Source organism: Saimiri boliviensis, chromosome 14 (assembly GCF_048565385.1).
Source record: "Saimiri boliviensis isolate mSaiBol1 chromosome 14, mSaiBol1.pri, whole genome shotgun sequence".
NCBI lineage: Eukaryota > Metazoa > Chordata > Mammalia > Primates > Cebidae > Saimiri > Saimiri boliviensis.
Window position 1 is genome coordinate 55,266,315 of NC_133462.1, and position 27,037 is coordinate 55,293,351.

At 34.3% G+C, this 27,037-nt stretch overlaps 1 protein-coding gene across 8 annotated transcripts in view; it reads left to right on the forward strand.

Moving 5' to 3' along the window:
• The window catches only part of DENND1B (DENN domain containing 1B), a 261,565-nt gene extending 235,655 nt beyond the window's left edge, over positions 1-25,910 (forward strand). For all 8 annotated transcript variants that reach the window (XM_074385089.1, XM_074385082.1, XM_074385085.1 and 5 more), the window contains 3 exons: positions 17,310-17,389; positions 18,314-18,530; positions 19,290-25,910. In XM_074385089.1, coding sequence (XP_074241190.1) covers positions 17,310-17,389; positions 18,314-18,530; positions 19,290-19,802 — 810 coding nt within the window. In that variant the 3' untranslated portion in view covers positions 19,803-25,910. The remainder of the gene's footprint in view (positions 1-17,309; positions 17,390-18,313; positions 18,531-19,289) is intronic.
• Positions 25,911-27,037: the final 1,127 nt, after the last annotated feature.

The window sequence follows — 27,037 nt, forward strand, 5'->3', positions numbered from 1 at the left end:
GTAAAATTTATATATCTGAGATATTGCTCCATCTTAGCCATGCGTGGCTTAGTCTATAAGTTACAATGTGTATGTTTCTGTGTCTTCGTGAGACTCAACAGACACCTCAGCTATACTAGTGAACAGGCGTGAGAGCTTATCTGTATTACAAGTCAACATTAACAGATGGATGGCCCTAAGCAAGGCAAAATCACCACAACAAAACCTAGGGAAAGTGAGGGACTGAAGCTTTTTGTTATTAAGCCCTGTTAAAACCCTGGCAAGCGGACACACACACACACACACACACACACACACACACCCCACTTTTAACTATTTAATGTCTAGGACAAATAGCAGTCTTTTTAGATTTTCAACCTCTCCAGTTAATTATGTAAAAGCAGCATGAGAAAAATTAGTGGAAAGTTATTTTTCATTTGCACTGTGATACAAAGCAGTATGCCTGTTTATAAATACTCACACTTGGAATGTAGTAAAGACTTTTACCCAAATATAGTGTTTACAAATAGAAATATGTTTAATTAGTCATAATTTATACTAATAGACCAAGCACTATTAAATTGGTTGATGTTTGTTTTACTTTTTAAATATAGTCACATATAGGCTAATAGTTTGAGATATAGTTATCTTTTGAATGCACAAATAAGAATGCTTTAACCGTAAAATACGATCTATGTCATTTTATATTTTTATCCATTATGCAAGGTGATACCACACTTAAAAATGAAACTTTATGTCTTTTTGAATCTTTATGTATTTAATGGTTTATAAAACATCCTAATAGATTTGTGGACATAGCACAATGGCTATGAGTTCATTTTATAGTTGATGAGTAACATACTTTCATATTTTAAAATATGCTCACAAGTCATATATACTTTTTTGCATGCAGAGACTTGCAAGTAAAACATTTCAAAGCCATGTTTTGATTGAACAGGAACTTAAGCGAAATCTCAGTATGTTAGCATCTTTTTTAAAAATACAAGCAATCAAATAATTTATTTTTGTATATAATGTCATATTTTAAAATGCTGTAGATGAAATTTTCTGTGAAACTTAAAAGATGATGTTTTAGGTTCTCTTAAATTACTTAGTTCCTAAGCATAAAAGATGGGATGTCCACACCTAGTAGGGTGTAGTTTATACTATTGTATTTCTGAAACACTTTCCTTCATAGGACTTCATCGGACTTTAGGAATAAAATGAATGTAATTAAATACACAGTTTCTTGTTCAGGTGATATAATAGATTTCTGAAAACTGTGTACTTGTTGGAATATTTGGAAAAAGACCATCCATTGAATAGTTTGCTTTACTGGTCAAGAAAGGAATGGTGTACTCAGTGTTTATAGAGGAAAGTAACTATTTTTGACCAAGAAAAAAAGAGATCGTAAATCAAAAAGAGAAAGATAATTGTTACCTGGGGTGGGGGTGGGGCAGAAAATTCAAAAGAATACTTTACTTTGTAAAAATAAATGTTTACAAAATAATTGAGCCAAATTATGATAAGCAAGATAATCTTTATTTTTATCACTGTTTAATTTGGCTGAGTATTGAGAACACTACTATTATCAAGCTGAAATGTTAAAGTAATAAGAATTATAAAACTTCAAGCGATAAACTCTTTTGAAATATGTGAATGTTCTTCTTTTAACACATGCCCATAAAAAATACCGCCTAAATGAAAACACATTTTAGCAGTCTGCGTCCCAAGGATATATGTAGTCTAATTATATTAATTCTAATGTCAATAATTTATAAAATTGATTTTCTGAGTTCACTTCACTTTGAAAAATATGTGTTCCATATTGTTAATTTGAAGGAAAGTTATTTTTCTCTTTTGTTTCTCTGTTGAAAGAATACTAATTTCCAAAATGTCAAATTTGATTATAAGTAAATGTTTAAAATCAGTTATGGATTACAAGGGTGCCCTCTAATGGTCATTATATAGTACTTTCCTTAAAAGAAGATAGTTACACAAAAAATTCATAGCGCCTTTCAGAGTAGTGTGTCTTTTAGAAACACAACAGAATACACACTGAGACATTTATATTCTCCTAAGATTATTCAAGAACATAATTCTATCAAAGAAATAATTCAAAACCAACTCCTGCTTTCAATAACTTGCTTGGACTCCATTTTTAAAATGTTTAGTTTTGCTGAACAAAATACCTAGTGTATTAATAACTTATAATGGAAGATAATCTTTTTTATGTGAACATGTTCAGTATGTATTTTGAGATATTTTAAAGTTGACATGTATCTTAATGTTATAATTTTACTCTTCAAGTTTGTTGCCAGAAATGACTGTCATTTATAAACATGTCATTATAAACATTTAGAAACATAAACAAAGGAACTCAGTTTCTCCATTTAGTAAATCTAATGACTGCTACCATTCTAGACTTTACATCAGGAATCACATCACTACTATGTTTTCCTTACTATTTTCTGTCCTAGTTGACTTTGTTTTTCCCAATTACCTTTTTTGTTTGTAAGGGGTGTTGATTAGATCAACAGTTCTTTGTTCCAAAAGGGCCTACTTTTTGTAGACAAATTACTGATTTTTTCCATGAATCTTAAGATAAAGAAATGCTGATTTTCTTCTGGTTTTGAATATAGAACTGCTTTTAAAGTTTGTCAGAGATCAAGGCTGGTGTTGTTGAAAGGAAAAACCAGTCTTTTCTTTGTAGGGGCTACTGCTGCTGCCTATCAGTATCCCCCGAGAGAGGAATTTTCCGAAACGTCAATAGATCTGTAACTATGGGAGTATAATGGGAATCTTATAATTTGAGCTGGATTTGTATCTGCTACACATTGTTATATTTCCTAACATGTATATAACGTAAAGCACTAGAATAATACGTAAATAAGTTGGCTTGCGCTCCCACACTAATTACAGAATAGGACTACTATGTTTTTCATTCTTCTCTCAAGTTCTTTATGGTTTTTCTGACATTTGAATATAATACCGGTTATTTCACAGATCTGTTCTCTTTTTGCCTTTATTAGTGTCTGACATTTATAGTAAATGCTTTTGAAAACTAGTATTATTTGATTCTGAGACCAAAATATAATTGCAATTTCTGTTAAGATCTTTGATTCATTTAACACCAGAAGCATTTTAAGACTCTGTCTACTTATGTATGATTTCACACTTACACACACATTTATGCTCATTATATATTAATAGGGTAAATCTGAGAAATAAAATGCAGCTTTAATTATTTTAGTAACAAATATTTTAATCCTTATATACTTTTTGAAAACATAATTTACTAAGGTGATTGAAAGTAATATGGTTCTTTTCAGCAGTACTGACATCTAAATTATTTATCCTAGCTAGAAAAGTCATCTTTACATTAGTTAGTGAGAGAAACTGAATTCTGTCTTATTGAAAATACAGTAGACTTGTCATGTATTAAGAAGCCTTTTTAAATGTTGAAATATTGAAACTCTGTCAACAAAAGTGAAAGTGCAAATAGCTTACCATTGATCAAAGGGTTACATAACTGACTTTATTTTGTTTTGAGAATACTATTTAATAGTCTTGTAAAACTTGTATTTGCACTGATCAATAATCTCTTGTTCCTGAAAAGTTACTGCAGGGTCTTTGGTAGGATTTGCATTTTCAGATATTAAAGATAAAAAAAAATAGAACAATGTATTTTAAAAATTTATAATTGACATAATTACTTGGCATATGAACTGTCTTTAAAAGTTGGCTAAAAGTATTAACAGTTCACAACCATATTACATATAAACCCAGGTGAATAATGAGGCCTGCTGTGAATACAGGCCTTCCTTCCACCTGTTAACACACTTTAGTGAGAGACAGTCTTTTAGAATGCCTGGTAGAGTGTTGCCGTTGGATGGGTATTTATGTAGTTTTTGATTAACAATGGGGATATGAATTCTAAACTACTGTGTTTTGGGGATCTTTTAGATAGAAACTAAACTTCCTAATCTGTATTCAGTAAAAGCACTCTGGAAAGGGGCAGTTCTGATTTCTCATTCTCTCTCTCTGAAATCCTATATGCAGATTTCTTTAGTCAAATTCTAGAATAGACTCCAACTTAGCAATAATAAGCATTCATTTAATGTGAACAGAATGGGCATACCATCATGGAGAGTCTATCTAGTTCAATTCAACACAGTCAGTACCTACTGTGTGCTTGTTTACAGCTTTCGAGATTGCATACCTCTTCTGAACACCCATTTTGTGCTAAGCCTGCTGACCTAGAGTTTTCAAGATCACTTAACTCCTCTTAACTTACTAAGGACCATTATTTACAAATTTGGAAAGACTTTACGTGGTTGATGTTTGTTTTCACTCTTCCTTTTTACATCTAACCATGACCCTCATCATTTAATAGAAAGATCCCCTGTGGGAATGTAAAGATTACAGGCTTTGTAGTATAACAGATCAGGACCAGAACAGCACTGCCACTTGAATGGTATGTGAACTAGAATAACTTTCCTAACTTCTCTACGTCTCTTAGCCCTTAGATCTATAAAATATTGATAATTATGTCCACTTCCATAGAGTTATTGTGAAGATTAAAATTAGAGTAGTGACAGAATTTGTTCTTCCAGTAGTCGCCAGAAGTTTCATCAATATTAGTAATATTGTTCACATCCTGTCAACTTTAACAACAACTTACCACAAACAATTAATGGATGCCAACTGTGTGCTGGGAGCAGAGTGAATTAGACTGGTTGCTAGTGTCCCTCAGTTCTTGGATGCTCTGTTTTTTGTTTTTTTTGTTTTGGGGATTTTTTGTTTGTTTGATTTTTCCTGCTCTCTTTTTGCTTTGTGTTTCAGTTTGGGTAATTTCTATTGACCTGTCTTAAAGTTCACAAGATATTGCCTCAGTCTTCCAATGGGCCCATCAGAAGAATTCTTATGTTTTATCTTTACATCATTTAAAATTTTTTTATCTCTTGACTCTTTTTTAAAAAAAATAGATTACATTTCTCTGCTATCATTCCATATATTCATGCATGTTGCCCATCTTTATTTTTCTTGCTGTTTCATGTCTCGTAATTCTAATTTGGACACTGGGCCCCATGTATAGAAAGAATTAAATAGTATTTACACCCAGAAATGGGTAGAAAGAGTTAGATAGTATTTACACCTAGAAATTGGCAGGCTCTTCTGTAATTGTATTTGTATAAGAGGCTGAGTTCATCGGAAAATGAACTGGATTTTGATTTTGTTAGTACCATTACGTGCAATGGGCTGCTATTATCTTGTACTAAAAGTGGAATACTTCTACAGGAAGTACTGGAATGCTTTCTCAGTGTTCTTGCTTCACTCTGAGCGATCAGCAGTCCTGGTACTCCTGAGCTCTGTAAGGGTTTTTTCTCAATGTTTTTGCCCCTCCACAGCAGTTAACATCTGTGACTAGTTAGTTGATCCTAGCCTTATATGTTTTCTATGCTTGTCTCAGGTGGGCCACCCACCCCTGTGCCTTAGGAGTGGGGCTTTCTCAGCATCCTTCTACTTTGTTTTCATGGCAGAGAAACTTCTTTTTATGCGTGATTGTTTTTAGGTGGCGGAGGCTCTTCTGCCCTGCTCAGTGGTAGTAGACCTCTGCTTGGTTTCAGTCTAGGATTCTGTGCTTAAGAAGGTTTCCTATTCTTCCCTAGGGCAAAGAAAGCTTTTACTTTTATATTTCCCCCAGCAGTCTTGGGAGGCAGTGAGTTTGTCAGCAGTTTAAGGCGTTTGTTTTATATAAATGAATGTCCTCAAAAGTCGGTGGGACTTCGTGCCTGTTCTTGTGTAGCCTGTCACCTCCTGCAGCCTGAACCACTAAGGGGGGTGCTTCTCAGTCTCCTGTACTGCCCCCAATTTTTCTTATGAGCACCAGGTAGTAGAGTTACCTGAATTGGAAATGAAATTACAGGAATTTATATGTGGAAAACAGATTGCATGTGCAAACTCCCTCTGTCTTGGAGATTCCCAGCTGTTCTAAACTTAGAACATGTTAGCCTATAGTTGGCCTTTAAGACCTTATTAACATTTTGGCAGATTTTTTTCTTACTTGTTTATATGGCAGCTACCTCTTTCCTTGTGCTTTGCCAAGAGTGAAATTGATCCTGTCTTTCATCTCTCCTTGAGGAGCTTGTAATATATGAAATTCAGTTTACTTGGTTGACTTGCAACTCAGGTCTCATAGGTTCAAGAAAAATTATAATGATTTTCTAAAAAAGATTGTTCACCTTTTTCATATTGTTAGGATGGGAGTCATGTTCTCTTGCAGATTTTGCATTCTAAGTGGAAGTGGAAGTTATATTAGAAGCAAAACGAATGAAAAGATATGATTCTTAGTCTCAAGAATTTGGTAAGAGAGAGACATACTTAAATTGAAGCCCTTCTTTTATAATGGAGAATATATCAGGTGGCAGTTGAGTGGTAGAGAATAAAGTGAACAAAACTGACAAAGAATCTGAAATCGCTGTGGACTGGGAGAATTTGTAAGGGGTCCTTTGATGTGTTAGGGCCACATCAGAATCTTCCCTAGTGACCTAGTCTCACATAACAGTCACTAGCTCTCAAGGAATGTAATTCTGATGCTTGTAAAAAATTTCGTGTCCTTAGCCTAGTAATAACAGCACTTCATCCACTGAATTCGTCAGACTTCACCAAATGCGTATCTCGTTAATCTTCCAGTTTACCTTTTTGCCCTGGGTCTGTTTTCAGCATCTTTGGCAAAGTATGTTCAGCTCTTGTCTCTTCCTCGTGACGTTTCACCTACCTTGAACATTACCACTCTCATTCTGTAACTGCCGCCTGCCCTTAAAAATGAGGTTTAAGGCTTGCCATTTTTAGAACTAGCTTTTCTTAGGTTAGTTCTTGGACATTCAGTCTGGGTCTCTCTGGACTCATTTATCTAGCATAGTTATGATGAAAACAGTTCTGCTCATGAGTCAGATCACTTGGGTTGGGGTCACACTCTGTCTCTTGCAATTTACCTCATCTTGCCCCAGTCACTTTGCTCTGTTCATCTTTTGGTTTCCTAAGATGTAAAATAGGGAAAATGTTCATCAACTCTGTTGTATAGAAGATATTTAAATGAAATAAAGTACAGTACATAAACAGCTAACACACTGAAGCAAGTCAATCATGGGTAAATCTTTTAATTCTATACTTTAGTTATTACCTGTACAAATTAGAACACATCTTTTTAAAGCTCATTTCAAATTGTAAACTGCCATGCATTTTAAGGTGTCACCATTATAATTCTATATTATACTTTAATTTATTCACATATTATTTCATGCAGGCATTTTTTCTTAGGCTGCAAAATACTAAGTTCGGGGATTTGCTGTAGACTTTAGATAAAACAAGGTAATGCTTCTGGATCTCAGTTGCCTCAACTCTAAAATGGAGGCCCGTACAGATTGTACCTACTTTCAAAACATTTGTGTATTGCAACCGTCTTAATTTTATGTCTAAAAAGTTATGTTTTCTCATTCATCTGCCTATATCCCTTATCCCTGCCCCTCCCAACCCTCAGGATTTAAATTTACCCAGTGTTGTGCCTTATTAACATTTGTCTGCCATCTGGTGATCAGAATGGTAACTGCAAGGTTCACAGGCTCCCCGGTGCAGCGGGAGAGTGATTTTCATCATTCCACTTTATGAGGTGCTTTCTGGAAACCATTGAAGTGAAAAGAGAGATTATTTTGCTTACTGTAACTAAACTCAACCTATTTCTTGAGGTCTCCTCATACATTAAGTTCTGTGGTTTTGTGTCTTCGTTCTTCTATCTCTGTCACTTTCTGTGTACATTTTCGTATTTTTTTTCTTTCATATAAAATACTTTTCCTTCTTGGCTTTGCCAGTATATATTCTTTCACTCAGTGTCTACCTGTAGGGTCAGTGTCTCTAGTAGAATATCTCCCCTAGGAAGTTGTATTCCCTGCGGGTAGCCTTTCTTTTACATTAACTTAGTAACTTTTCACATTCTTAGCAAGCATCCCTTGTTATATGAATGTTCATTTCATGAGTTTTTCCATATATTAGATGTGTACTTGACATATTACATTTTGAGGGGAGCAAAACTTTTACATTATATGTGTTTAGGCCCTAGGAGCAATCTAATTGAGGTTGTATGATATCCAATTCGCCATTTTATTCCTAATTCTTTGTGTCAGAATGATCTAAAACTTCAGTTATTTTTTTCTCTCATGATATGTTTTACATGCAAAAAATGTACCCTTGTTTTGTGTAGTACTGCCTTTCAAGAGTTGCTAATTTGCACAGCCTCAACATGGCTAGTGAAATGACCAGTGTTAATTGGATAGCTACACCAGGTCTGTTCAGTTCAGAAACTTCTATACCTTCTTATTTGGTTACAGAAGTTACCAATGTTTGTCGTATGTAGTTACAGTTATATTATTAGTCAGCTAACTGAACATATTTTTTTCATGATTAGGAACATGAACAGTTTGACACTAATTATCAGTATTAGTGGTCATTTGTGTAAGATTTTCACCTACGATCAAAAAGTTTATCAATTATGTTTATGCAATGAGGAATAAAGTTTTTATTTGTAACTGCTCTATATATGTAGTATTTTGGCATTTTACCTTGTATTTTTTAAGCGTCTTGACAAAAGAGAGCATCTTTTTCATTCGTTTTATTATGCTTCACAGCGTGGAAGGCAGTAGTATGCATGTAAAGTGCTTAGTGGATGTTGAAGTGAAGAGACGCTGAAAACTGAAAGAAAAATGAGATACAGCTGCTACCTTAACTTTCAGAGAATGCACAGTAGCAGCTTTCAGTAGGTTTTCAATAAATATTTGTTGATTAAATGGCTTTCTATGGCTCTTCGTTATCAGGACCTGTAAGTTCAGAGTATGTCCCTTGCCTACTTGCCCCTACTAAGTTCTCACCTCCCAGACTTTCCTGCTAAATCTCTGATCTTCCCCACCTTCTTATTGTGATCCCCCTTGCATCTAAATTTCTAGGCTTTTGCCTTCTTAAGGTATGTCTGCCATCTAGTGATTAAGAGCATAACTGCAAGGCTCATTGGGCCCCTTAAAAAATCCTGTGTACCAACATAATCTCCAATCCACAATGCACCATTACCTTTCATCCCTTAATATTTGCCCTGATTTTCCCACCACTGGACATTTGCACATATTGCTACATCTTCCGTCATCTACTAACTGTCTTTCAGAGAAAGACTTCCCTTGACCTCCCACACTAGATCAACTTCTGAAGGACTTTCGTAGCAATCATAGTTTATTACAAATTAACTGAAGTCATAATTTTTATGCTTAATTGCATGACTGTTCAATTTAATTCATGTCTCATTTATTAGACTATAATATCCATGAGGACAAGGAGCCTCTTAGTCATCACTGTACCCTAGCATGCAGTTCAATGCCTGGCACAAAGCAGGCATTTCTTTAATCTTTGTTGAGTGAATGAATCCAATACCCTTCTGTGCCTCATGGACACTAAAAATGTTTATGTCAATTAACTAGTATAGTACTTGATTATACTTTTCTTATCAGTTGATTAATAAATTCTCAGCAGAAACTACTGTGTATAAAGATATTCATTTATTCAGAAAACATTTCTGCCTACCCTAAAGAAAATTTTACAATAAAAATACACTTATAACTTACATTTTATTTAGCCCATTAATGGGAAACCAATAAGGTGGTATAAAGGACAATCTGAAAAACAGGAACAGTCTAGAGTACTGAAACGTATCTGCTAAAAGATACAAAACCACACTATCCACAATGTAATAATTACATCTTCCCTGAACGAAATTTACTTGCATCTCTATGGCCAAGAAGCATTTGCAGTACTAGGAGTTTTTCACAAATTAATTTCTATCTTCACAGAGCTATAAAATTAAAACCATGAATGGTGCAGCCCTGTATGTATCAGAAAATCCTGGAAAGAATGCTAGACAGCACTCAGCATTCCAGTGGGAGGACAGCAATAATTTTTTTGTCCATTTCAAAGTCTTTCACAATTTTCCTGACAGTCTCCCCACTTGTGTTCATAATAATCTCTACGATTATTCATAGTCACATAAAGAAGGCTGTTCTTACTAGATTTGGTCTGATTATTTATATTGGGGCAACCAGAAAGTTAATTGAGTTTGCTCTGTCTAGAGCCATGCAGTATTGCCTAGTTAAGGCTCCAGAATGTACTTATGTATGTAAATTTTCATCAGAAACCTCAGATTGATTTTATGTTGTCTCTGCTATTTGCTACTTTGAAGCTAAGCAACTAAGCCCAAGAAACCTTGCCACCATATGGTTTACCTGAAATATCTGTAAATTAGGGTGAGTTCCTCTTGAGATTCTCCAAATTCGCTAAGATTCCTGGTTTTCTAGAAAAGGCCCTTCCTTAACCCAGTAAGGTTGGACTTTCTCAGGCAAGCACCATGTAACTTTTCCTGGGAGAGTTTTGTAGGCATTGACTCCATAAATACAACAGCCTGTTTGTTCCATTATAGCGGATTTCATTACTGCCACTTTAGTTAAGGCCTTGGTTGTACAATTTGTCCAATTATATCCTGGCAAGATAGTTAAAGACAATGAAGGACGCAGAGCACTACAGAACCCAATGACCCCCACAGGACCTTCTAGACAGCATTCATAACTCCACTGATCAGACACCTCATAATCGTTTTGCTCCTTTCAGGGTCTTTCGCAGTTTTCCTGGAACTAGAGTGTACCACACAATGTGCTAGATTCTGAGGACATGAGAGAGAAGTCAGCAAGGGAAGGGGCCTGCCCTCAAAAGCCTGCTGTATGACTGGAGAGAGAATTTAATGTTGTGTAAACTGGTGAGCAAGGAAGTGTTTCCTGAAAGATAACTCTTGAGCCAAGGTTTGAAGGACAACTAAAAAAAAAGGAGCGGGGTGGGGGGGACGCTGCAGGGAAGAGCCAGGAAGAAAGAAGGTAGCATAGCAGCCCATGTGTAAGACAGAGGCAGAAAACACTGAGCAGTATACAGGAAAAGGAGGTGGTTTGGTAGTGCGGAGCAAGCATCTCTATGGCAGGTGAAGCCTTCAGAGAGGCTGCCTTAGCCAGATCCCTCTGTGCAAGGCAAGGAGTATGAGCCTTATCCTGAAAACTGCAAGGGGCTTTTGAAGGATTTATTTAAATAGGGGTATAGCATGATTAGGTTTGCCTTTTAAAAAGATCAATCTGTTGGCAATTTACAGACTGTAGTGTTCTACAAGGCAGGATAATAGAGACTCAGTATGGGGTAGGCAGTTACTACATAGTTTTGAATGAGAATAGATGTGTATAGACAAAGACAGTGCAAAGAGGACAAATGTAAGAGAAGAGCTTTTCTTGTAGAGAAATAATCATATGCAAAGGTCCTGTGCTAGGACAATTCAGGACAAATATAAGGGGTTGAAGAAGGGCATGGTGATACCTTTGGGTTAGAACAAAGGTTCCTAGGGGGCATACCTTGAACTTGTAGGACCTAATGAATGAAGGGCAAGCAAATGTCATTTATGCTTTTTATTTTTTTTTCAGCAGCAAATAGTTATTGAGAACCTACTGAAAGCTGCTATTCTGTACTGCCCCAAAGTAAGGCAGAAGCCACATCTGATTATTTTCTGAATTTCCAGCATCTCTTTAATCCACAAACATACAGTAAGCACATACTGCATTCTTGCTACTGTCTTCCATGCTAGGAAGGCATATAATGGAGTGCAAAGGGCACAAAGAAGTAGGAAATTTGAATCCCACTTACAGAGAGCTCAGAGTGTAGTGGTGCAGGCAGACACATGAGCAGATAACACAATGAGATTAATAGTACATTTGCCAAATGTTTACCAAATATGTGGCCATACAGAGGAACACTGACTAGATAAAGAGAAAGCTTTCCAGAGGCTACATTTGTGCTGGATGTTGAAGGATAAGTCAAATGTTTCCAGGTAAAGAAGAACAGGAGGAGAAACTTGACAAAGGGTACCTTTTATACAATGGAATGTCAGTGAATTCTGTTTGGAAACTGCAGATTATTTGATTTGGCGTAAGTGGTGGGTGGTAGCCAGCTGGATGGGGAAAGGAAATCAAAACAAAAAGATAGATCTTGGCCATATTTAGATAGGTGTTTCCTTCATGACAAGAAGTTTGACCTTTATTTTGAAGGAAATTAATGCTTTTTATCAATCGAGGAAATAAAATGATCCGATACAGGATTGTAAAAAGAAATATTGAGTTATGCCTTGACAAATGGATATTTAGGTTTTAAAAATAAAAATTGTATGGTAATTCGAAGGATGGAAAAACATCCTCTTAAATGATTTTAGTTGTATTTTTTATTTAATCTATATTGTGAGGTATTTCGAGGGCTGAAAAGCTTGCATCTCATTTGGCTGAAACAGCATGTGTACATTTTTATGTGGGTACTATTTCTCTAAATAAGATGGTACTTAAGTATATTTATTAATCTCCAGGTTAGAATTGATTACTAGTGCCGATATACATTAAACAAATAACAGAAAAAAAGGATTTTGCCTGAGATTATAAAAATCAGTGTGATACCAAAGACTAAAATGTGTAGGGTATAGCTTTTTTTTTTGTTTTCTGTGACTTTATTAAATATAACAACTTTATTTCTTAAAATATTAATAATGTTTAAAAATATCAGAACTTCCAAAGTCTGGGTTTTACACGTAGAAAAAGCTATTTTCTAACTATGAACACTCAGAAAATGTTATTTTTGTCTATTACCGCTTCCTAAAAGTCAGAGGTAGCAAAAAACAGTATCATAATCTTGTCTCTTGTAACAAAATATTAAGGAAAGCTAGTTATTATTAGAAATCTGATCAAGGAAAAAAGTCTTTTCTCCTTTTCTTAAAAATTTGTGCAGAAACTGCACGTTAAAAAATACAGAAAAGAAAAGCATTAAATATTGGCAGCAGGCAGAGAAGCAATGGGAGGCTGACCCGTGACTCAGACTGATTTTCTAGGTGCATGTCCTCTGTCTTATCGTCTAGCAAAGCTTTGAAAAAAATTTTAGGCTTTTTTTCTGGAAATTAAATTACTTTTTCTTTCCTTAGGTATTTTATTATGTTAACTGTATATGGCTCAATCTCTTAATCTATTTCATTATCACTATTTTCAAAAAAGCATCTGTTCACAAATGTAGGCCGTATGACTTAGTGAACATTTCAGAAAGTTCTAGATCATGTTTTATGATGAAAATGGTTTTGACTCTTGGAAAATTTCTCATTGTGCACATACTACTGTGAGATTTCTATCCAGATCTGAAATAGAATATATTTCTCTGAATATATACAACATATAAGACTCATTCTATTGGCAGCTGCATCTGTTTATTATCTTTACAGTTAGAAAAAATAGAGGGGAGGGAGACATGTACACCCTTCCTCAAAGCTATATCCAATTGTGTTAAAAGAATGGATATATATTTTATTTTTATTGTGTAGGTTGAGATTATTTTTCTCTTCATAGTCATGTATATTTCAGGGTCTACCTATTTCATATGCATTTTTGGACAATGATATGTCTGTGATTTGTTAATCTGGATGAAGATGTGTTGTTACTAGCTACATATTCGTGCCCTTAAGAATACATGATGTGTTTTTCTGCAGTCTAAACGTATTTACTATCATTTCCCCACAAAACATCTTTACTTTAAAAATTGTGACCAAGTCTTTTTGCCCTGTGTTGTATGTTCTGAACATGAGGAAGACTGTCCTTTATTTCCCCTGAAAGCACTGTACTTCAGAGTGGCTATCCACCAGAACACCAACAGCTGCTGAGATTGTAGGGACTCAGATTATCTCTACTGCCCTTCTTCTCTATCTTAAATGTTGATTACATTATTATTATTTTTCTTCTTAATTTTTTTTCTTTTTTTGGGGACCTTAACAAAATTATGTAGAAGTCGTCAAGTAATTGACATATTCTACCACGTGTTTGGACGTGATTTCTTACGTATAAATTGTAGTTCCTAATGCAGGTTGATATATAGTCAATGACTATTACTTAGAAGAAGTTTATTTCATATATGTAAATAATTTTTAAATGCATGTGCAATAAGTATAGATAACACAAAGCTTAACAGCCAAGGAAATGAAAACAGCATATTAATCAGTTTTACTTCTGTTTCTAATTTTACATCTAGTATTAAACCTCATTATAAGATACACTGTTTAACATCCATATATAGAAATTGATAGAATCCTTGTCTAACTAGGAAATATGAAACTAATTTAAATGTACCTGTGAAGCTTATATCAAGACTTAGATGTTTGTGGAAAAAGCAGTAGCTTCATAAAAAAGTTGGACTTTAAAAACTAGAGAATCTGTGTTATATGCAGACAGCTACAGATTATAAAGGTAACTTTTGTGGAAGAAAATGAACAAGGGACTTGAAACACAACAGGGCAAGACATAAGTTCTGTTTTCTGGTTCCTAGTTTTGATAAAGTGTGTGTCCTTGGGCAAATTATGTACTTCTCTGGGAATACCTCCAGATTTACTGTGGGATCCATTAGACTTAGAGCTGTTCAGTGTCAAAGACTTGACTTAATTTAACTTTATATTCCCTGTGTATGTGAGAGTGTTTTGCAAAGTACTCTACAAGTGTGAACACTGTTAAGTATGTATTCTCTCAGCTCCCTGTATTAGTTCTTAAGTAGTAGTCATTTTAATTGATAGCAATAGAAAGTCTCAGCTTTCTCATAGACTTTGTTTGTTTCAGTTTGTTTCCTTTGTAAACAAAAAGTTAAATGCAGGACCTGCTAGCTGGCATAAAGCCAAGAATGTACAGCGCTCTTCGTAATAATGGCTTGTCTTCAGAAACAAAGGATTGTATCATATTTTGTGAGTTTTGGAGGGAGTGGGTGAAATATGTTTTTCCCACAGAAATATTGCTGTGAGTGGTGGCTTTGTTCCTAGGCTACTCTGTGTATTTCTGTTTAACTCATGTACCTTAAACTTATAGTGGTGAGGAGATAGTCCCTAGTTATAGACACTTATAGGCCCAGATATATTTTTAATCACTGAATTTGTGAGAGCCTCACTGCATGTTTCAAGTAGGGGTTATAAGAACATATTTTGCTACTTATCCTTCCTTTCTGCCACTCATAAGCAGTGGCATAGAGAGGGTGGAGTAGGAATCAGTCCTATGGGTTCCAGAAATTTGCTTACTCTGTGGCTGCAATAAAAGAAGACAGTTCTCTAGATTGGGAACTCAAAGTCAGAAGGCAGAAAGTTATTCCTCTCTGGTGTCATGGTTGAAGTCTCCAAATTCAAGTTTACTGTTGTTCATTCAAAAGGATGGCTTACAGCCATGACCACCCATAGCACCCAGACTCTAACCTTTAAATGCCATTTCCCATCTAAAGAAACCAGGATTTAAAAAAAAAAAAAAGAAAGAAAGAAATGACTGATTCCAGGTTTGATGCAGAAAAATTCTGAGTTGAAATGAGACATCTTATTGTGCCAAAAGCATGAGGCTTACTAAACACTTCTATGTCAAAGGACACAGCAATCAACTTGAAAGGGCTACCACTGGTAACAGAACGAAGTCATTAAAAAAAAAACTTTGTTTTGAAATTTCAAACATATATAGAGGAAAGAGAAGCGTATAAAATCCTTGGGAGCCTTTTATGTAGCTTTCACCGATTATCAACTCATGGCCAATCTTACTTCACTCCCAGCCCCACCTATGCTGTCTCTCCACCATTAAGTTATTTTGAAATAAATACCCAAAAGCATATCATTTAATCTAGGAATATTTCAAGATATATGAGAATATTTCAAGATCCTGTCCCAGTTTATCAAGTTAATTGGGTAAAAGATAAGGATGATTTTAAAAACATAATCATGGTACATTTCAAAGATGGAACAATTTGAACATTAAGAAGAGGAATTGTAGTGGATTGAACAACATCGAATATCTACTAATAATGGTAATTTTAAAAACCTTCATGACTTGCCTTTAGAAATTGTTAGGACACTAACTAGCTTATCACTCTGAAAACTGTTAAATAAAAGGAAAGAAATCAAGGATTTGTCCTGTCTTTCCTGTACATTGTATTTTGGAATAGTCAAATAGTTGATAAGGTAAAGCTCTTCTTTGTAGAATGCCAGCAAATAAATATAGAAGGAATGCTCTAGACAAGCATCATTATTTAGCCCCTAATGAAACAGTGGATTTAGCCAGTGGTTATCATGGAATGCTGAAACCTTCAAGTCAAAAGTTGATTAGAAAATGTGTAATGGTTGGCTCAACAAATCATATCTGACATCATTAATCAATCTTAGTACCACCAAAAATGAGATATTAAAACATTTTATGTGCCTACACCTGTGATACAGTAAAAATGTACATATCAATAACCATGTAATATTATTGCCCAAAACAAAGGAAGATGAAAAAGAAACAGGCTAAGCTTCCAGTTGTAGCTACCGATTTATAGGAAATGAGGACAGGGTATAGGAGAGGGAAGGTTGAACTGAGTCCCCTGAAAGAGACTTGAGAAACACATCAAATACGATACTAACGTTGTTGGGATTCTGATCCAAAGAAGCGAACTAAAAAATCTGGGGAGCAATATTTGGCCTGAGTAATATAAGATATTCAAGAACAATTATTAGTTTTCTAAGTATGATAATGATATTTTGGTTATGTTAAAAAAAATGTTTAAAATACATAGTGAAGTTCTTCAGGTGAATCAATAGGGTGCCTGGGATTTGCTTCAAAAAGCGATTCAAAGTGTGACGCCCAGATTCAGCAGTACTGACCTCACCTAAGAGCTTGTTAGAACTGCAGAAATTCAGGCCCAGAAACACTATAGAACCAGAATCCACACTTTTACATTTTTATACATCCCTAAGAGGTGTGTACGCACATAAAGATTTGAGAAGCACAGCTTTAAAATACTTGGGGTAGAGAAGAGTGTGGCTCAGGGATAAAAGAAACAAATTGGTAAATACTGATAATTGTTGAAACTGTGTAATGGGTGCATGGGGGTATGATAAGTCAAGTATTTCTAAATCAGGGCCTGAAAGACTGTGTGACTGTGCATGTGTATTCAATCAGTGATTTGTGTTTTTATTGGTGTTTTTTATTTGTAAGTGTTGAGACAAATATTTCTTATCGCCTCCCTTTCTTCCTGTCCCAGTTTGTCAGGTTATTGGGTAATATTCAAAAACCCTGAATGCATATTTCTTGCAAACTTATTTCTTATCAAATCATGTTGTTTCTTTGAAAATTGCTCAGCATAATTTTTTAAACTGCCAATGCCAATTTATTGTCAATCTGTCTCTCCAGGCACGCTTAAAAAGGCCTCTTAAGAGCCTTGATGGTGCTCTATATGATGATGATGATGATGACATTGAAAGAACAAGCAAGTAAGTAATGGATGTTGGTGTCCTGTGAGGCCGTATGGCTTAACAGCAGAAGTTTTTAGTTATAAAGGGTATTTTGAGGAATATGCGCTCCTAGAGCTCAGATGTTGTTCTTATACAGTGTTCTTCAGCAAAAGGACCCAGTGCTACTTGGAATGTTGTGGTGGATATCTTGGGACAGGAACTAAGATGGATCTCAAATATCTTGTTCTTGGAAAACAATAATGTCTACAGAGATACCTGGGATAGTATTAGGGGAAGTAGAAGTCCATCTAAATTAGGCTCTTACTCATTCTGAAGAGAGGAAGTTCAAATATCAGGAACAATGATAATAGTCAATAGAAAGAAATGGAATTGAGGGCACAGGAGACTTAAACCTATGGTGATATCAGAAGATGAAAATTTATTAAAAAGCATTAAAAAATAATTTTAATATAAGGGAAATAATAGATGTTTAGCTTTTTACAGTTGGTGTATGTCAGTGGCAAAACGAACATTCTTTTTTCTTCATTAAATATACTTCTCTGTAAAGGAATATGCATTCTCTAAAATAAGTGAATAGGGAAACCATATTAAATCTTGCAAGTGAATTTAGGCTATAGCAAACTTTCCAAGTAATTCAGTCTAATATTCCTAAGTAAAGGTTCCAAATTCCACAGAATTAAACTGTGAAAAGCCCTACTTCTACTTTCAGTTTTATAAGATACCATCAACTTTTTGTTTATTTGTTCTTAATGCATGTACAAAGTATTTCTGTATTTGAATTGGTGTATACATCACTATAAAGAATTTGGTCATGAACCAAATTGATTTTGTTGTTAACTCTCTCATTAAGTCTCTCATTAATGTAATGTAATTGGTGAGAGATTACTTACATGCAGCAAATATGGTTCTTTACCTACTACTGCATGTTTTATTTTTCTTCAGGTTATCTTCTGAAGACGGTGAAGAAGCTTCTGCTTATCTTTATGAAAGTGATGACTCTGTTGAAACAAGAGTGAAGACTCCATACTCAGGTGAAATGGACTTACTGGGAGAGATCCTTGATACACTGAGCACACACAGCTCAGATCAGGGGAAGCTGGCAGCTGCAAAGAGCTTGGATTTCTTTAGATCAATGGATGACATTGATTACAAACCTACGGTTAGTTGATTTTTTGTCTTATAAAATTAAAAGGAAATATTCTTGCTTTTGCTGTGATTACTGGATCTTGTAATCTTTGTTGGTAGAAGCATTTAACGTATAAATAGGTAAGGGTCAAAACTTTTAAAATATAAAATTTAATCACTAAAAATTATTTCTATTAATAAAATTCTAGTATTTTCCCTTTTATTTATCTAGTTCTGGTGTTTATTGTCGTTAATTGAAATTATTTTGTCAAGCAATAATGTTACTTTACAATCCAATTTTATACTTGTCTCTGGGGAATTTTTAAAATGTGAAATGTTTTCACTTTTTCCCCATATTTCCTGAGTTAAAAAAAAAAAAAACTGTACTAAATGTATTCATTCAAATCGTCTTTTTCTATTTCATTACTTTAAAAATAAGGGGATTTTATTTTTTAACATGATTTTATGCAAATTCAACTGAATGCTTTAGAAACAGCAGAAATAGAATGAGTAATGACAGTCCTGTTCTGATTGTGACTTCAGAACTTGGCATTAATTATATAATCTAGTTTGAATTTGATAGGTGACAGCTGCTAGGCAATGGAAACTGAAGTCCATTCCATTTCGTCCCTGTTAATAGAGCCATTTGGAAATGTTTAAAATTAACTCTCAAGGCTATATTTTCTCTGGGAGGCACTTAACACTATTAACATGTATTTCAAAATGGGAAAAAAATACACTAAATTAAGGCTTATTCAAAGTTTTCTGAATTTCTTGTTTCTTCATTTTTCAGAATAAATCTAATGCTCCTAGTGAGAATAATCTGGCTCTCCTCTGTGGGGGTTCTGGTGACCAAGCGGAGTGGAATCTTGGGCAGGATGATAGTGCTCTCCATGGCAAACACCTCCCTCCATCTCCCAGGAAGCGGGTTTCCTCTAGTGGTTTGACAGATTCTCTATTTATTCTGCAAGAGGAAAACAGTGACAAGCACCTCAGTGCTGACAATGTGAGTGACCCTACTTCAGGATTGGATCTCCACCTGACTTCCCCTGACGTTTCCCAGACTGATAAAGGAAAAACAGAAAAGAGGGAAACATTAAGCCAGATTTCAGATGATCTGCTTATACCTAGTCTTGGGCGGCATTCATCGACTTCTGTTCCCTGGGAGAAAGAAGGGAAAGAAGCCAAAGAGACTTCAGAGGCTATTGGCCTGCTCCATGAAGTGGTGTCATTATGTCATATGACTTCTGACTTCCAACAGAGCTTGAACATTTCAGACAAAAACACAAATGGAAACCAAACTTAAATCTTGCATCCAAGCTTCTACGGAAACATTTTGAGATTCAATGCAATTGAATAAACAGAATTATTTGTAGGAATGGCAACTCTTACTATTTAATTTTTTTTTTTTTTTTTTTTTTGCATTTGGAACATTTTCCTCACTTGTTCGTTTCAAGGATATATGAAATGCATTGATTTTTAAATATAAAGCAAATTCTACTGTGCTTTTAAATCAGGTACTAGTTTGTATGTATGTTAAAAGTATGTATTGAACATAAGATTTCCCAGTGTTTGGTGCTTAATGCCATTCATTCATTTTATTTAAATTAACTTTGCATATATAACCCATGCACAGAACCAGTAGCTACTATACTAATCTGGTTGAGCATGAACGGATCACGATATCAAAACCTATCAAAACTAGCCTGAAACTGATGAAACATTAACCCACTAATTGCCTTAATCTTAAAGCTGTATTAAGCATACTTAAATAATGTATGAAAGTATGTGTAACGTTTGAAGGATAAGTTATTAGTGTTCTGCAGAGCAATAATGCCTTCTTCTGTTCATCAAATCAAGGTCAAAATTCATCTTTTCAAGATTAAAAAGCTCTCTTATGGGAATACTTAATTTGCTTATATAAAGCACTATAGCCATGTTTTCCAAAAAGTATAAAAATATACATTCACCTTTCATTCAGTGAAATATATGAAGTACTGAATTACAATGTGAAGTTAATGACTTCTGTTTACAAATGAGATACTTTAAAAAGTTTTCACAGTCTCTTAGGGGTCCACCCAAGAAAGCCAAATGCAACCAAAACTGGCCTGACCAAAAAAAAAAAAAAAAATCCTTTTTTAATTAATAACCTCTATCAAAATGCTTTATGGTATCATCTGAAATTCACTTTTTAATATCATTGACTTTATAGTTTAGAAGTTTTAGATTTACAAAAAAATTGCAAAGAGAGTACAGAGAGCTCCCATCTATCCCTGTTATTATTAACATCTTACGTTACTATGGTACATTTGCCCCGATTAATGAACCAGTGTTGATAGTCCATACTTTATTCAGATTTTCTTAGTTTTCTCTTAGTATTCATTTTCCACTTCAAGATCCTATTCAGAATCCCACGTTATATTGAGTTGGAATGTCTCCTTAGGCTCCTCTTGGCTGTGACAGTTTCTTAGAGTTGCCTTATTTTTGATGACCTTGACAGCTTTGAAGAGTACTGTCAGATAAATTGTAGACTGCTCCTCTCTTGGAGTTTGCTGAATTTTTTTTTTTTTTTTTTTCATGATTAGACTGGGATTATGGGTTTTGGGGAGATGGTCACAGAAGTAAAGTGCCATTTTCATCTGGTCAGATCTAGGGTACATAGTGTCAACATGATTTGTGAATGCTGACACAGACCTTGATAACCAGGCCGAGGTAGTATTTGTGATTCTAAACTTATTCCTGCCCTTCCCATGCTGTCGTTTTTGGAAGGAAGTCACTACATGCAGGAGTGAGGAGTCATAATTTCCCTTCTTTAGTGCAGAGAAGTGTCTACATAAATTATTTTTAATTCTTCTGTGTAGAAAATTTGTTTCTTTTTTCTCAGATTCACTGTTGAGCTTCGGAATTCATCTGAGAAAAAATCATGTACAGATTACTTCATGATAGACAGATAAACAGTTATAATCAGGGGAAGACAGCAGTGATAGTAAGGTTAAATTGTTATTAGCATTTTCAGTGTATCCACACTAGACATCCCCAATCATCATTTTTTTTTTTACGTTTAAGACTATATGTTCAAGAAATCATTAAAGAACCCCAATAAGATGACATTCTAAATATTTATTGAAAGAATATAATTTCAGTTAAAATCCTAGAAGAGGGTTTGAAATAATTTAAAGAAAATTATTTAAATTTTTATAAATAATTTTTAAGTAGTTTTTAAATTATTTAAAAATTATTTAAAATTATTTTTTAAATTATTTTAAATGATTAAAAATTATTTAAAAATAATTTAAATAATGGCCAAGGTCTTTTAAAACCTACATTTCAAAATCTAAATGAATATATGTTATTTGGTACACTTATTCATTATGACTATATAAGAAGACAAGTCTTGTTTCCCTTTATGGACTCTGTATACATTAAGGAAAACAGTGTTTAATCCCTATTTTTTAATACAGAAGACTCAAGGTTCTTGTCAAATTTTGCCTTTATAAGCTTATTACAAAATTCCAATTTACTGAAGTTTATAATGGAAGAAGTCCATATATCAAAAGAGCTGATTTAAATCAGAAGGAAAGGAGAAAAGGAGAAATTACTCTGGTTGTTAATCCACTTGGCAAATATTCCTTCATGATTTGTGAAAAGAATGTAAATCAGCCTTTTAATACGAATTTTGAAATGAGGTATGGTATTTTTTTTTTCAGAACTCAGAAGAATAACTGTTGAGTATAGCATAGGGGCAAATCTGGTTTTTAGGCCATTTGCTTAATCAACAACGTGGTTTCAGAAATCTAAATTTTGTTCTACTTTTCAGCCACCTTTCAAGGTGTTTGGTTACAATACTCTTGTTTTGGGGATATTTAGCCACTCCTAAGTAAGATAATTGTCTCAAGGTATTTAAAAGTGATTTGTGAGGGCCGGCCGTGGTGGCTCAAGCCTGTAATCCCAGCACTTTGGGAGGCCGAGGCGGGTGGATCACGAGGTCGAGAGATCGAGACCATCCTGGTCAACATGGTGAAACCCCGTCTCTACTAAAAACACAAAAAAGTAGCTGGGCATGGTGGCGCTTGCCTGTAATCCCAGCTAGTCAGGAGGCTGAGGTAGGAGAATTGCTTGAACCCAGGAGGCGGAGGTTGCGGTGAGCCGAGATCGCGCCATTGCACTCCAGCCTGGGTAACAAGAGCGAAACTCCGTCTCAAAAAAAAAAAAAAGTGATTTGTGCCTTATTTTAATGGAACATTAGCTGTTTTATTCTGTGTTAAAAACAAAAAACATCCAGAAGAATACTAACAAGTATTTGTGTTTCAAACCAGTAAAATTTTGACTATTCAAAGTCTGCTCTTAAAATGGAACTTCCTAGTATTATGGTGGATATAGTGAGAATAAAGTGAAATTGGGGTGAGTTCTGAAATAAACAAGAATTGTTATCTTATATTCTACAGTGCCCATATTTTCTATGGTAACTAAACCAAATATTTGTAAGCTCATCTGCTGTTTGAAATTATTTTTCAAAGAAGCAACACCTGTTAATACAACAGAATTGTATAAACTAAAAAGACTTTTGGCCTTGGTTCATAGTCTTTATCTGGCCTATAGTGGAGTCATGGTTCTTTCAGAATCCCACTCTCACTTTTATCTTTTTACCCTTAGATATTGCATCCGTGGTATTTCAGGGGTATAGAGAAATAGTATATGAATATAGCAGCTATTTTTTTTAAGCGAAAATATTATTAAGTGGTATATTTTGATGATTACCTACTTTAATGTGTCTTAGAAAGGCACCAAAATATAGCATGATTATTTTTTCAGTCAATTAAAATTAGTTAATAACATGTTCATTTAAAACCTATTCATTGACTTTTCATACCAGTTATATGCAGAATACTTGTAGCTGAGGATGTGAGAAAATAAAATAACTGACATAGTCACTGCTCTGAAGGAACAAATTAAAAGGAAAAGGAATTGCAAATTTTTATTAAAATAATAATAATAATGCGCTTTGCCTGGAAGTTATTAGCTGAGATTCTAACACACATACACAAAGGTTTAAAAAAAAAATCTAGCTGCTTAATTTAAAGCATGCTCTAAGTATGAACCCTAGTATCATTTCTAATTTTATTAACTTTCTCAATCGTTATGCTAAATATTATGCTGCTAAGATACCCACATTTAAAGGGCAGATTCAGATACTCTTTTAGAAGCTGAGTGTCTTATTATTAATTTTATTAACAGACAAAAAGGCAGCACAGGGCTCTCTATAACGGAATGATGCTCCTTTTCAATATTTAGAGACACTGTACTCAGTTTAGGAGTAACTGAAGGCGTGGATGCATGTTAATGGGAATCCAATTTTTACTATTTTTATATGAATAACAGCGTTCTGTAGAAACAGTCCCTCCCTTTTAAATAAAAACTGTGACTGCTATTACTAGTGCTATTCTATGCTAATATCCTAACAATAGGATTCAGGAATTCTAATGAATTAGTTCTTTCTTAATTAAGGTGAGCAAGTAGATTTCCTGATCAAGAGAACACTGTGAATGTCTCAGTCGATAGACCTTCATTCTCTTGTAGAAAATTTGGATTTTTCAGGAAAAGATTCATTATTTTCATGGATAAATTTTCTTAAACAAATTCTGTTTTCTTTGGCATAAAAGACCCTGAATCTTAAGATATTTGTAAATCAGAATATTTAAGAATGTAAAATGAATCCAAAATCTAGTTTCCTCCAAAGTACTTCTTAATTTAGGAAATAGTTTTTACAAACCCTATGTCAGTACTAATGTCTCTTTCCTGGGTCAAGCCCAGTAATATTGTTAGTGTATGTTTCTTAAACCTTATTTAAGAGGCAGACTGGTTTTGGGCAAGCCAGTTAACATGATTTGAGGGAGAAATAAGGAGTTATGTACATTTAGACAGAAGAATATTTTATTTTGAAAATAATAGGATTTTGTGCAATATTTTTTTCTTCCATAACTTAGTTCATATAAATATGTGCATCCGGTTTTCTGGCAGATGCCTTAAGGTCATGTTTTTCAGTATTTGAGTAAATCTGTATGTAGCAATGTTCTTACTGATTTTAGGAAAAATATATTCTTTATATTGTTGCCAGAAGAAATGTTTTTGTTTATTTAAAATTATTATGGATATTGTGTTATTGTATCATAACTAACTGCCTCAGCAACAATAAATATGCAATAAGAAAATCCTGTACCTTAGATTAGTATTGATAATACTGTTACTTTAAAAGAAATATATACGGTACAAATTGCTGATTCTACATGTGTACATTTAACAGATATTCACTTCTGCACCACCTAAATCAAAATGGCATTTGTATGGTGAGTCCACATATGTAGATTGTATTATCCTTTGTGATGAATCTTTGATAAGATTTATAAAGGGCATTGCCAATACTTTCTGACTGTGTAAATTAAGTTAATTTTTTTGTATGATATACAGTTTGTTTAACCTTAGAGCTTCTATAGATTTCTACTTTTATTATACTTGAATGAGGCAGAAAAGCACTGTGGAAAATCTGTAGCTCTGGATGCAATATGCAAACATACCAAAAAATATATAAATAAATAAAGAAGGTACTGAAGAGCAATGTTAACAGAACACTTTATATCAAGAATGCTATGTTTTGTTTTTTTTTTTCAAGCCTCATTTGAGTTGAAGTTATATAATCTTTTATTTTAAAATGTTGGAAAGTTACAAATGATTACCTCTTTGATGTGATGAACCTATAAATCTATTCATGTCTGTGTTATTTCATTTCTCAAATGTGAGCCTTGTTGAAGTCCATAATCAAATCTACCTTTAGTTGATTTTATGATGTTTAGGACAAAGCAAAATTTAAAAACTGTGCATGTTAAATGCATCACAGGTCAAGTCACCATCCTTCAGACTGTAACTTCCATAAGGTTCTTTTGAGAACCATTTAATAATCATATTTGGAAAACTGGATTTCTTGAGTCTGTTGCAATTTAGTACTTATAGCAGTGCCTAAAACAGCAACAAATATGAACTGCATGAGTCCTAGAACTTAAGATGCATAACGCTTTCTTATGTAAAAGCCACAGGAGGGATTCAAAACTGAACTTTTCCAAAGTGTATTTCTCTTGCTTTAGATGAAGAACTATTTAAAAGGACTGAAAAGCCTGAGCTTTTTGCTCATCTTGGTAGCAGATATCTGTAAAAACCTACCCAGAATTGTGATTTACTTCATTGTTCTTGCATCCTTGAGGCTACAGTGTAAATCATCTCCAGACTTGACTACTGTTGTGAAGATGTATATGAAAGCATCGCTTTGGGAATTTTTTTTAAAATATGCAAATAAAAATAATAAACAACATTACCATAAAGCCCCCTACAATGCAGTTCTAAAATAAAATTGGTCACAATCAAACTTGTATGGTGATGACTCTTCTTTTATAATTGCCCAATTATCCCCCAACGGGGTTCTAGCTGGACTGCTGTTAAAAACCCTAATACCTCTGTCTCTGAGCTTCGTAACTGCTGCAGTGTAAATTGAGGCCTGCATCTTTTCTGACAGGTCTACCTGAGAGGTATACTTCGTTTTATTCTTTTATGTATAGTCAACAGATTTTATTAGGCTCTAAAGTCATACGAGAATTGTTAAGTACTTAAAATGTCATGAAGATTATGAGTAAGACTATCCAAATCAAACAAGTGTGTTTATTGACCCCATTTAAGGTTTAAGGACAGAGAAGAAATGTAGTCAAGTGTGCATGAACAATGCTCCAGGGACCAGAAAGACAAACTGCTCATCCAGGGGCTCTGATCATTTCACCTAAAGCAAAGGTCAAATTCCCATTGAAATAAGCACATTTCCCTTTGGATGCAGAATTTCTGGGAATAATATTCTCAGTCTTTCTTATTTATATAGAAGAAGCAAAAGCCTGACAATAAGAAAAGAAATATTATCCCTGCAAGCCTAGGGTTTAGCTATTTTTTGTTGATTTTGATTGTTAAAACTTTGCCTGCTACCTTCACAGGGATTATTAGTCTCATTACCTCTCATTGTCTCTGGATGAGAGGTCTGGTCACATCTGCATTTTATAGATGCAGAAACAAAAAACTCAGCTTGTGTTTACATAAAATATTATACTTATAATATTATTATGGTAGTGGGTCTGGGAATTCCCTTTCCTAGAAATAACAATGAATTATGGGACATAAACAATTTTGTACATATATGGAAATATCACATTAATTGCACAAAAATAACACAGTATATTGTGGAAGGTTCCAGATGGATAAGAATTCCCCAGATTCTGCCATTGATTTGGCCTTGTTACTTTATGCCCCCAAAGCATTATTTCTCTAAAATAAGTGTCTTCTTAGAATGAATTACTTAATATTTATTGAAAAAATTCTATGTATGTAGCAGCTGCAATATAGTTTGAAGGACAGAACATGTTTCTAAGTATCTAATTTAGTTTGAATTCATGGTGGTTTGATGTGTACACTGCTTCAGTTTGGATTTGTGTCCCTGCCCAAGTCTCATGTTGA